General features: G+C 45.2%; 1 protein-coding gene across 17 annotated transcripts in view; it reads right to left on the bottom strand.

Moving 5' to 3' along the window:
- Positions 1 to 1,678: 1,678 nt before the first annotated feature.
- FBRSL1 (fibrosin like 1) overlaps positions 1,679 to 12,260 on the bottom strand; it is a 544,157-nt gene continuing 533,575 nt past the window's right edge. For 16 of the 17 annotated variants that reach the window (XM_063350636.1, XM_063350643.1, XM_063350651.1 and 13 more), the window contains 4 exons: positions 9,596 to 9,673; positions 7,721 to 7,804; positions 6,480 to 6,720; positions 1,679 to 4,718 (listed from right to left, as the gene is read on the bottom strand). In XM_063350636.1, coding sequence (XP_063206706.1) covers positions 3,485 to 4,718; positions 6,480 to 6,720; positions 7,721 to 7,804; positions 9,596 to 9,673 — 1,637 coding nt within the window. In that variant the 3' untranslated portion in view covers positions 1,679 to 3,484. The remainder of the gene's footprint in view (positions 4,719 to 6,479; positions 6,721 to 7,720; positions 7,805 to 9,595; positions 9,674 to 12,260) is intronic. The other variant, XM_063350644.1, reaches the window with a different exon arrangement.

The raw sequence follows: 12,260 nt of genomic DNA, 5'->3' as shown, positions 1-12,260 counted from the left end.
TATTGACCAGGCCGAGACCGGCTGAAGATGGTGCACACCAAGTCTCATTCCACTGGGCCATGGTGGCACGTGGCATCACGTTTCAGACAAAAGGTAATGCAAGTGCAAGAGCTGGGCTCCCCCCTCACGCTTCCCTGAGCATCTTTGTGAAAACAGGCTGCCCCAGGCAAGCCATGAACCTCCCACCTCCCATCCTCTTCCTCCCACCGTCATTTGTTTGCTAAATCCCTCCCTTCATCGGTGACTGAGGGAAGCCTCTACGGAGATGGCCGGAAGGAGAATAAAAATGGTAAAAACTGCACAAAATGAAAGCTCAAGAGTGGTAGAAATGCACAAAACCCAGGAAGTCCTTCTGTACCAGTTCTTTTTATCAGAAGGCGGCTCAGCTGGGGTGGCTTAAAGGAATAAGGCTGAATTAATTAGTTTCTCCGTTTAGGTAATAATACCATTAATCATGATGAACCATTTTGTGAGAAGGCTGATACTCGGCACCGCGTAATTCCGCAGGAATCCCGCCGTAGTGCAGCATTATTGATGGGTCATCCCCCGAAAGCGCACGAGCAACACCTCCCAACACAGTCCAGGGGCAAACTGCTGATTTTCTTTTGACATTCAGACTGCTGCAGCATCAGTCGTGATGAATTCTTCCGGCACTGGTGTGGCTGCAATAAGCAATCCTTCAGGAATGCCAGGGGAGCACAGCATTGATTTAATGCTCACTTTTTAAATGGACCAAACGCTTCCGAAGGGTACGGTCCATTTTCGTATTTTATTTGAAGCGTACACTAAACCCCCGCCTCGCTCGCACTGATCTGCATCGGGAAGACGCAGCGACGGAGTCTTTCTAGCAGAGGTGAGGGAGGTTCGTTTACGCAGGTCTGTGCTAGAGAGGGTGTAAAGCGAGACGCTGCATTGGACGATGGCACCGGCAGAGAATGACAACCCCCTGAGCCGGCGTTACCAGTATCTTTATGCCGAGTCCACGCTTTTCACTTCCACCATGTGTTCTATGTTCCTCCGATTTCAGCTGGGAGAGCAGGTGCCAATTTTTAATGCCTATTTTGTTATAAGCCTCCTTTCATCAGATTAAGGACCCTGCTATTTTATTTCATTTTAGTTTTTTAAGCTCAGTAATTTAGTCACACGTAAACTTAAAAACAGAAGCTGTAACGTGCTGCTAAAGCAACAGTCGCCCACTGTTAAATCAGTTACGGAGAGCGAGGGGGCTTGGAGCACTTCTCCATCCCCCCACAGATGTCTGCTCTCAGCCTACGGGAAAAGCTGGGGAAGCAAAGAAAAGGCCCGCGGCGAAGAGCGCTCGAGGCGATAACCTTCCCGGAGCGACGCCAGTTGCACGGAGGCTGTGCTTCCTTTTCCATCCTCCTTTCCCCCGGCCGCAGGCTGTGGGATGAGGGCGGGAGGCGCAGAGGGGTGGGAGAGCTGCTGCAGAGCTGGGGACCCCACGCTCCCCCCCAGGCCCCGGCCGCGGCGGCTCTTGCCTCCGACGCAGCCGACGGGCCACGATCCTTCTGCCGGGAAAGAGTCACAAACACAATCCGATCCCTCTCCCAGCACCCACCCCTTCGCCGGCCGCCTCCTCCCCGCTGCCCAAGCCCCGTCGATAAGCCATTAGCCTCCGAGAGCCAGCGCGGGCTACGACACACAAACACTCAACTGCCTTTTTCATCCAAAATCAATGTTGTATTTATCTTCATTGATCTACAAGGAAACTGAATGTTTAAAATTACAGGGGGTGCAGGGGGGAGGATGGGGAGGGGGGGGAAACAAGAGTTACAGAGCCAAGAAAATAGTAGCGGATGGCTGAATTAACTAGAGAGAAAAAGCCCAGGATATATAAAACATGGACACTGAAAAATAAAATAAGGGAGGGGGGATGGTACAGCAAGTAAAACATGGCAAAATTTACATATGGATGAAAAGTAAAATCGGAAATAAAAAATAAATCATGCCAAAAAGCAGTTCAAGGCAGAACCACACTGAAACAAACATTTGCTTATGGTCTTCATGTACTATAGATAATATATCAGAATTTCTTTTTTTTTTTTTAATCAACCATTAGACTTTTTTTTTTTTGCACTCCTAAAATTCTACTTTGTCTTGTATACAGATTCCAATAAGAACACTGCACAATTAGCACAAGGGGTCCACGGAAAATTGTCCTTGCTTGCCAGCGATCCTGCCCACAACACAAAAAAAGAGAAAAAAAAAGGAAAAAAAAAAATAAGGAAAGGGTCTGCCGCATGGTACTGTGCCAGTTCCATCTGCTTTTGCCAGCTTGAAAAGTAGGAAACCAAAATTCCCTTCCAGGAGCGTGTGTCTCTCTCTTTCCTTGACGAACTGTCCCTTGTGTTTGTACAAAAAAATTCAGTCTCTCTTTATTTTTATTTTTTTTTTTTTTGTTAAACACAAGCATCCTTCTTCCTGTTCACATGCCATTTCCATTCTGTCTCCGTAGTTGCGAGTTGGTTGTTTTTGGGTTGGTTTTTTTTTTTTTTATTTTTTTTTTAAACCTTCCTCCCCCCAACATCCACTAAGACCTGCCTCCAAGTTCTTGCATAGTTGAAGTATATATGCCGTACTTAGCTTTCTGAGTGTGAATTTCTGACTGTGACAAGAGTATGAGTTGTAACCATGTTAACAAATAACCAGAGTGGTTCTAGAAACCATTTTTATAAAGTCTACCTATGTTAAGAATTTAATATTGGTGTACATTTATATTAACAGAATATTTACAGTTTGTTTTCTTTGTTTTTTTTTTTTGTTTAAAACAAGAAGTCAAAAAAAATTCCTCTTAAATTTCTGCATAATATAATAAGGCAAAAAACAAACAGTTTTGTACATTATTATTATTATTATTAATATTTTAATATATATCTGTAACTTCGGTTCCAAAGTACCAAGGTAAGTGATCAATTGGCCTCAGAAGGGAACCTCACAGTGGACTGTAAAACTACAGTATTTCCATAAATAATACTTTTAAGAAACCCTGGGTATTTTTTTCTTAAGGATCTGAGGCCTTTAAAATGCAAATTTAACTAAAAACAAAAGCAAAATTTCTTCTTTTTAAGTGAATAAAGAGCACAAAATTAAAAAAAATACAAATCCATTAAAAATGTTTCTCACATTTGGGAAAAAATGTACAAACTTGATATTCTCAACTCATTTTTTTTTTAGCACAGAAACAAAAAACGAAACCAAAAATCCATACCTATATATTAAATTCCCATTCTCAGCAACCTTCTTGTTGGAAAGTCTGCACCCCCGACCCCGTTATTTATGGAAATGTGCTTAACTTCTACAAATTTTACATTTAAAAAAAAAAAAGTTTACAGCAGTGCATTTTGTAAAAGGTTTGTTTTTTGTTTTTTTTTTGTTTTTTTTTTTCTCTGTTTGTTTTTTTGTTGTTGTTGTTGTTTGTTTGTTTGTTTTATATACAGGCAAGTTTAAAATTCAATGTTGGGGACTATCGTGCCTCTACTTCTTTGGGGTTCCTAGAGGGGGAGTAGTCCCTGGACTCTGAGTTTGTGAGTGGAGTAGTCCTGCGTGGGGAGGCAGGTCTGGTGCTGCTCGCTGGTACAAGAGGCGGTGGGGCGCTCAGCGCGGCCGTTGGTGGGTTCCTGTTTAAAATCCCGTTGTGCATGGCAGTGGATGGACTCAGTCTGGGGTAATGCATCCCGCTTAAATGAGGCATGAAGGATGGCACGTGTGCCAGGTGACTTTCGATGGGGGACGAGTGCAAGTGGTGCATTCTGGCACGCTCAAGTTCTTCCCGTAAGTGCAAGCGCTCTCTTTCCTCCACTTGCCGCAACCGCTCCTGCTCTCGGCGGGCTTCAAGAAGGTTTTCATGGTTATAGTCGTGTGGCTCCCTGTCTCTGTAAGAACGCTCATGGTCGTAAAATCCAGAGGTGGTAGGGAACCTATGGATAGGATCTGTCCGGAGCTGGAAGTCCATTCGACGGTGCAGATCTAAGCTCCGGTAGGCATCTCGCAATGGGTCCCTCATTGGGTCCCAAGAAAATCCAGGATGCGGCAGCCTCTCTCTTCCTGACAAAGGATTCATGCCTATGAGCGGGGTCATCATCCTGCTGCGGTCCAGAACATTCATGTTGTTCATCTGGTGCACGCTGCCCATGGAGATGGGCATAGAGGCAGCCATCGAGTGAGGCAATGATAATCCATGCAAAGTAGGTGGTGGGGGATGCTCCACTGATCGGGAGTGCTGCGAAGGCTCCGACCCTACCACCAGCACATCACTGTCTTCCTTCCTCTCCTCTTTGACTTTGATGTCGTTCTTAATCTTCTGGAGGTCGCTGGGAAGCTCTGTCTTTCTCTCCATGTCCTTGCTCATTAAATTGGTAAGCTTCAAGCTCTCACTTAGTGCAGGTTTGCTGTATGGGGATACAGACTGGATTACTGGCTTTGTGTTGTCCTCAGAGGGTCTCTTATCATGGCTTGGAGTTTCCTTCACTGGGGAACGGCTCTCTTTAATCTTGTGTTCTGCTATGGGCGGCTCTCTCAGCCGGTCAGGGTGCTCTCGCTCGGGTTCTTTGGACCTTTCCCTTTCCCCAAGGCTAACCTGCCTGATGGGATCACTGGAGGTTTGGCTGTTGCTGCGGATGAGATTGCTTATCTGATGTGTCACTGGAGCCGATGCCGGTGAGGATCTGTTTGAATGTCTGTTTTTATCCATGAGGTCTCTGTGAAAAAAGAGAACACGCATCCTTGGTATTGTGTGAACAAACATACATGTGATGCTGGACGTGCCTAGTGCTGTCTCTAGTTGTGTAATTCGAGGTTGCTCAGAAGGTGATCTGCAAAGCTCTGCTAGCACCAGCTGTAGCTGTGACGTTACGCTAAAAGATACGCACTACCCACCTTTACATACTACAGAGAAAAAAAATGTCGACTGGAAGCAGCCATAACACGATGCTTATTTTCCTATGGAGCTGCAGGAGAGCTTTTGTTGTTGGCAGATTTGGCAGGTAAGGTAGGTGCTTAAGGAAAAATCCTCGAATAGGCCACGAAACTGAGTAATCGACCTCTGTTTCAAGAGGATCTGCTATGAAGAACAAGGGGTTTGATGACAATGTCCATGGTTTAGAAGAGAGGTATGAGGGTTTACATTTCTAACTGCACCTCTATTTCTGAGCAAGCCAATTAGTCACAGTTACTCCCACCTCTTTAAGAGGGGAATAAATAATACTCACCTTTTAAAAGCACTTTGCTCTGAATGAGAGACTCTCTAAATGGAAAATACGATGGTGTGATTGAGAGAACTGCATTATGCAGCTGAGAGGCTCACTGATGCCTAAGTTTTATGCCGGGTTTGCTTTCGAGAGCTGTAAGACCTGAGTGCTGAAAGCTGGAGGTGTTTTGGGGAGTTCCGTAAGTATTTATCCCTTATGATTACATTTGCTAACCTGGATTTCTTCCTCTGCAGTAGTCCTGACTGCTGGTCAAGGATGCGCTTTATTAAAAAAATGTCCAAAGAGGGATGCTGGGGACAGCTTAAGCTGAATTAATAGAAACGTCATAGAGATGTTAACCCCTGCGTGAACACTCTTGAGAGCAGAGTAACCTTGGTTTGCAAATGAATTACACTAAAGCCAAGAAGGGAGCTTCCTAGCTGAATGACTATCCGTGCAAGGGTGTCAGACAATTTAACATTTACAGCAAGACGATTTTCAGCGTATTGCTTCCATACAATCTCATTCACAGGCACTGCCTGAAGATCTCGTTAAAAGCACTCCAGGCAAACTATGAACCCCCTATCACTAATCAAACACACACATCTAAGACTTGCGGGCTGTTATTGCCTACAAAGTAACCTGTTGGAGACAACTGGGCTCTGAAATATAAAGGGCTTTACAGCTCCAAAATCATATAACTGGAAGCTAATGAAGTATCTATAGCTCAGGTGAAACACTTGTGTCATCGTTAATAACGGTTTGTCTACAATGCAATTTTTAAAAATCAGTTTTGCTAATGGATTCATGCACGCTGCTCCAGATACAGGCATTTGCATTTTTATCTCGTTAATGTCCAGCTAACATTTGAATTCATCAGCATATCTGTACATTAATGAGAACTATGACTGTCTCCAAAGGACCCATCACAACGCTACCTTCATGATTTCAGAATATACAGCAATCCTAAAGCAGCTGCATTGAAAACAGCCGAGTATACCCTGGAAACGCAGCGACACGCTCATTTCCTCAGCCTGGTGCTTTTTATTAACCTGCTAGCGGGGACGGGCTTACCATATTGCCACAGAGGACAAACCCTAAAAGGCAAAGAGGGTTATTTTTTTGTGTTGCCAGTGCTTGTGCTAATCTGAGGGAGAGGCCTATCAGCTGCTCCGAAGACAAGCAATGTTTTGCACTGATTATTCTACTATCAGAAAAATTAGAAAAAATAATAGAGGGAAAAGAAAGTGCTCAAAAGCACCCACTGCTTACCTCTCTTTGTCTCTGTCGTCTTTACTCAGAGAAAGATCCCTCTTCTCGGGCTCTCGCTCCCGCTCTCTGTCTCTGTCATGGTTTGTCACCGAGGAGCTTCGCTCAGAGTCGGTGGGCTTGGGCCACTGTGGAGGTGTTGGGAAGGACGGTGGGGTCCGATGCAGTCTATTCCATGGCTCGTGGGGATTGTTGAAATTCTGCAGGTTTGGGCCATCTTTGTGAGTAAAAATGTTGTTGTGAGCTAGAATAATGGCAGGGGGAGGAAGAGTTAAAAATAATTCAAGCCAAATAATTGCATATACATTTCTCACAATGCAAATCACAACCAGAACTGTCCTTTCAAGACTTTTTAATGTGGAGCTAACGGCGAGGGGGAGCTACTCGCAGGTGGACGCAGATACCTCCAACACTGGGTGTAAGATCCACCAGCTCTTTTAAGGCTGTTGGTGGAAGAAATAACTTAGGGATGATCGAAAATGCCCAGCTCCTCTTCTCCCCCCACCCCGGCAAGGGTTCCAGCACAAAAGCAATGTTTTTCCTCAGCTCCTCTCACTGGCAGAAACTTTAATTTGGGGGTAGTTACAAGCAATCAGCTGCCTGCAGCTGAGGATTCAAGGATTTTTTTGTCAAAGAAACCAGACTATATGGTGGTATGTATGCGTGTGTGTAAAAATAGAGCTTGGCTGTAGGCTTTTCAGAACAGTCACTTGATTTTCCTCCATCGATCTTCAGCTGATTCCTGTCGCACCATGAGATGCAAAAGCACGCTCTCATGTGTGGCTCTCAAGCATGTCTTGCCTACAGGTAACATGTTTTTGAAGTAAAATTATTATATACAGGTAATTTAAACTTCAGACAACAGTTACAGAGCAATTCTATGTGCTGAATTAGGAGAAGTATCAATAGCTGTTCCACTACGCATCTTCGCCGTTGAAGGGTGTTACTTTAGATGCCCATAGGGTCCCAGAGCTCAGAGGGGTCTGGCAGCTCTAGCACCTCTAGGAGCACACAAGGTACCAGCCCTCAGCAGTGAGGAGACACAGAGCCCAGCTAGTGATGTCTGTGACATGCAGAAAAGCTCCCACCGCAGAGACCTGGAAATCTTAGGTGCAGTGTTTTCAGATAGGAGAATGGAGGTTAGGAATGAAACGTCTTTAAAAACTACCACCAGCTGCTGTAAATATTAGCATGTGGCTTTTCTGGAAGGGATGTTTGTCTGCAGTAACCCAGCCAGTACTTACTCAGAGCATGACTGCCTAATCCTCCAAAGGCATTGCTGCCTAAGTTCCCAAGGCCGCTGAAGGTGCTTGACCTGCTAAATGGATCTGGAAAGGCAAACAGGGATTTAGCAGGCATTTAGCCAAGAATGTTGGAGAATGAAACGCACCCCTCCCCTTCTTAACGGTCTGAATCCAAGTAGGATTAGGCCAGACTTTAAGCTGATCCTTCTCATTGCAAGGTTCTTTGCACAGAAAATTCCCATCATGTTAAAATGGAGAAGGGATTCAGTGCTCACTCTGCAAACAGGTGCTGTAATAAACTTTTGTATGCCAGTCAGAGGGGAGCTAGAAATTAAGGTCTAATAGCTGAAATTAGGGTGGCTGCTGCTGAGCTATAACTCCCCTTCCTTATCAGTACTAACAGCAGAAGCATTGCAATTGCCTTGAAAGAACCTCGGCAGGCTCCTGGGTCAGCATATTGAGGGGATGCATCCTTTCTTTTTTCTCTTGTTTCTGTGCACAACTTTCTATCCTCTTTGTAACAGTGCCTAGAGACAGTCCTAAGGCTAATTGCTACGGACATCCATCCTTACACCAACTAATTTTGGCCTGTTTGTGCCAAAATCCTTTCCCATAATACTTTCCTTGATCCCAGTGGTGGTGGAAAAGATAGCGTAGTCTTAGAGGAGCTACTATGACAAAGGGATGTATCTTCTGAGGCAAAAGATGAATCTTGCCTTTCCTAGTCAAGTACCTGACTGTTTGGTTACTGGCACTTATATTTATAAAAAGTCGTCTTTTTTTTTTTTTTCCCCATTAAAGGCACCCATCATCAGAAGAGGTTCCTCTCTGAGCGGATATAGCCTGACTCAGGTTTCTGCGCTCCAGAGATGGCTATGGCTTAAATAGCACCAGTGTACTTGTTTTCTTTCCTACTGGGCATCTCTGAACAACTCCTCCTTCTGCCCGCTGGCTTTTTCACTGTCCCTTTAAAGTCTTCAACTTGCCATGTTACAGGAGATGTGTTGCTCTCCGCTTCCTCACAGATACCCTTATCTTTAAAATATCAAGGCAAATAGGTTGTATCTTTAAGCAAACAGCTATTTGCTTATTTACTTATTTTTAAATAGCTGTTCTTGCCCTTCCCCTTTGATATTAAGTAGTTGCGTGACTCTGTAGAGATACAGTTAATTCTGACAGAATGTTCAGGAATTGATGTAAATCTGTGTATTTGTAACAGAAAAAAAGTCTACTAGGTCATGTGGCATGCCACATTTACTGATTGGATGAGTGTTACTGAAACATTAATCAACAGAGCTTGAACTTTAATTGGCAATGAGCTGCTTGTGAGCTTCTAAAATGAGGAAATTTGAGAAAATCAGGCTCTACTTACTGCCAATTAGGAAACTGAAAGGCTGGCAAAATGTGCAGAACAGCTATCTGCCAGGAACTGTTCACTGAACTTTATTAAAGAACCTAGTCAAGAACGTTCATAGGTGGGAAACGGTACAGGAGGAACCCATTTTAAGCTGTGACTTGTTTGAGGTAACTTTGCATAAATTTTCCCTGTTTCCTCGGGCACATTCAGCAGCACAGAAGGGCTCTACAGGTCACAATTCAGCTCCTGTGCAGCGTCCCAGCAGTGACAGACTTGCCTGCTCTGCAGTGCCCTCTTCTCTTGCAGGAGAGGGTCTGCTAGTCCTGCCCTTCTCCTTTGGAGGAGAGCAGAGGGGATGCGCTGGGAAGCTGCCATGGCCGGGAAGCTGGCTAGCTTCTGGTTCCTCAGCCTAAGCCTCTCCCTCCCCCTGTGCTACGGCGCCTCAAGGCAGGACCACACCGGAGAGCCAGGAATGGGTCAGAGGGGTAAAGGCGAAGGCAGGGTTTACTTACACTTACCTGCCAAGTGGTTAGGGGGCAGGAAACTGCTGTGGTGAGGTGACGGACCAAAAGGGGTGGTGGCGGGATGTGTCGCACCTGTGAGAACAAGGTCCCTTTTTTAGTTCAGTGGCAAGTGACTGCTTGCATACACAGAGGTCCTGGCCACCACATTCAAGAACGAGATGCAAAGGCCCAGGCCAGATTAAACATTGCAAAGGCCAGGGAACAGCCCGAACACCAGCCCAGCGAGCTACAGGCAGGATTTCTCTGCGTGCCCTTTAAGGGTCCTGTGGGCACTAGGAGGCAGGAGGAGACCTTGCACTCAGCATTGTCGCTCACCTGTAGTAATGAGGAAGTGAACCTCTTTGTCTGCCATTTTCAGTCATTACTCTGTGTTTACATTAAAAAGGGTCAGCCCAGGTTATGGGCCCAGACAGAAGGTGCTTGGAAGTGACTGATTAGAGTCTATATGAAAGATCAGTTAATGACAGGCACGAAGGGAACATCAATCATGCCTCTCCCATGAGAGCTCTGTCTTCGCTCTCACATCTGTCTCTGCATCCACAGGCTCCCCTTGCCGTATTTTTTTCCCTTTGCTAGACACTGCTCACTGCCACGGTGCCACGCTACCTCGCGGGAAAGGACCACCACGGCCGAGCACGCTGGATTGCACTAGGTTGAGGTAAGGGGCAGAATGGGCTGAAACAAGCTGGTCTGCCCTGTATTTCAAGGTGGACTGGGCTCATACAGAAAATTCTGGTCTCTTTTCAGAGCAGAAAATGAGAGATTTGCCTCCTTCACAGGCAGACACACGCAAACCTGAACAGGCCTGCAACCGCAGCATGAAAACACTGGGGTCACCTGCCATAGGATACCTGGCTTTTGGAGGAACACTAACTCCCATGTATCCTGCAAATGACAGTATGTTTGGGTAATCCCACAGGCCTGGCTTTTGTCCCCTAAGATTAGTACAGATGATTTTCAGGATGCACCTGAAATCACCTTTTGAATATTTATGTTTCAGATGTGTGTGACAAAATGTCTCTAGTATTAGACTGGCAAGAGCAGCCCTCCCCAACTGTTTAGACTGTGAATGTCCTTTCAGTGCCCCCTCCCTGCCAATACTTCCACTACTGCAGACAAAGCAGAATTAGCAACTGTCATAACTTTCAGATGCTGGATGCAAACGCAATTTCCACCTCCCTTGCAGAAGGCAAGACCTGCCATACCTGTGCATTAACTGTGTCATTTTGTTAGAAACTAGTAATTCCAGACAATGACAGAAGCAGCACTTTCCTGAGGACTTGTTAAGTCATGTGCAAAATAGACCAACACCTAAATAAAGCTTTTCAGTGCTCGTCTCGTATATTTTGTTGGTAGAAAGTTAACTTCCCTTAATACTGAGAAGTAACAGGTCAGCTCTAGCAAACATCAGCAGCCCCACTGGGCAGGGACACGGGCTCTTTACTAACAGCTCACTTAGTCATTGCTTTCTCAAGTGATAACTTTCTATTACAGAAAAGAGGATTATGATCCTTTTCCTCCCACCAGGCACTCCAGCTCTCCTGTCACCTCCACCACAAAGAATTCTGCCTCATCTGTGGCCCATATGAATGATTCACACTAGTGGCAGACCTGCTCTGGTACGTTGTTCCTGACCATCATCTCCAAGCCCCATCAAATGCATGTTTCCACCATATATCATCACTGCTGATAATGGTCACAGCAGAAGTGGGGTAAATGGAGGACAGAAATTAATACGCACAGGAGAAACCGCACGCCAAACACAGCACAAACAGCGTTTTATGGAGGTGCTGGTCAGTCCCTGACCTGATCTTCCTTGGTGACAGAGCCCAACAACAGACGGTTGTTGTAAAACACACTCATGTGTCCAGAACACGAGCAGACTATAAAACTGGAGAGGGAGACAGCGCTGCGTGTCCCACACCAGCTTGGGCACCACAAACCTAAGCAGCCAGAAAATGAGTTGAGGAAACTTAAGAGAGACCAGGGCAACGAGACCTGGAGTTATCTATAAACATTCTGACTGCTCCAATGCTTCAAGACGGATGGAGACTGTCATCTTTCTAATCCTTTAAGATTTCAGAAGGTGTATAATGGATGGGAGATTTCTTCCAAGGAGACGGCTTACAAACTCAACTACACGGGCTGATAATAAAAAATCCTCCAGAGAAAGCCAGGAGCGGCACTGCAGGCTGTCAGGTAGTTATTAAATATAGCGTCTGCCAGGCAGCCGAACATCCGTCCTGAAGACAGGTGGCCCTAAGATAACTTATGTCTCCCGCAGTAACTAGGCAATGCAGCAGAACCAATGATTCACATCAACTGCGCGCTTGTTTGATAAGGTGAAAAGAATGCCTCAGATATTGCAGAGTAAAAGATTTATTCATCTATATATTACTGCTGCAATGTTTGTTCACTTTGATAGCACTCTTTACCTAGATTTACCGTGTGATGGCTCTTGTGATTAATATACTCACGGACAAGTTGCTGTAAGCTTGTTTATCTCCAGTGAAAGTTTTCTATTAATTTGCCTTCTTTAATGTATCTATTCCATACTACTTCCCCTCTTGCTTTTATGAATGGAGAAGCAAGCCATGCTTGCATCTTCAAGAGAAAAAGCTCAAGATACCAACTGGACTGGTGCTTTTCTGCCTGTTAG

Source organism: Chroicocephalus ridibundus, chromosome 13, assembly GCF_963924245.1.
Source record: "Chroicocephalus ridibundus chromosome 13, bChrRid1.1, whole genome shotgun sequence".
Classification (NCBI taxonomy): domain Eukaryota; kingdom Metazoa; phylum Chordata; class Aves; order Charadriiformes; family Laridae; genus Chroicocephalus; species Chroicocephalus ridibundus.
This window is presented reverse-complemented; position numbering and strand designations above follow the sequence as displayed.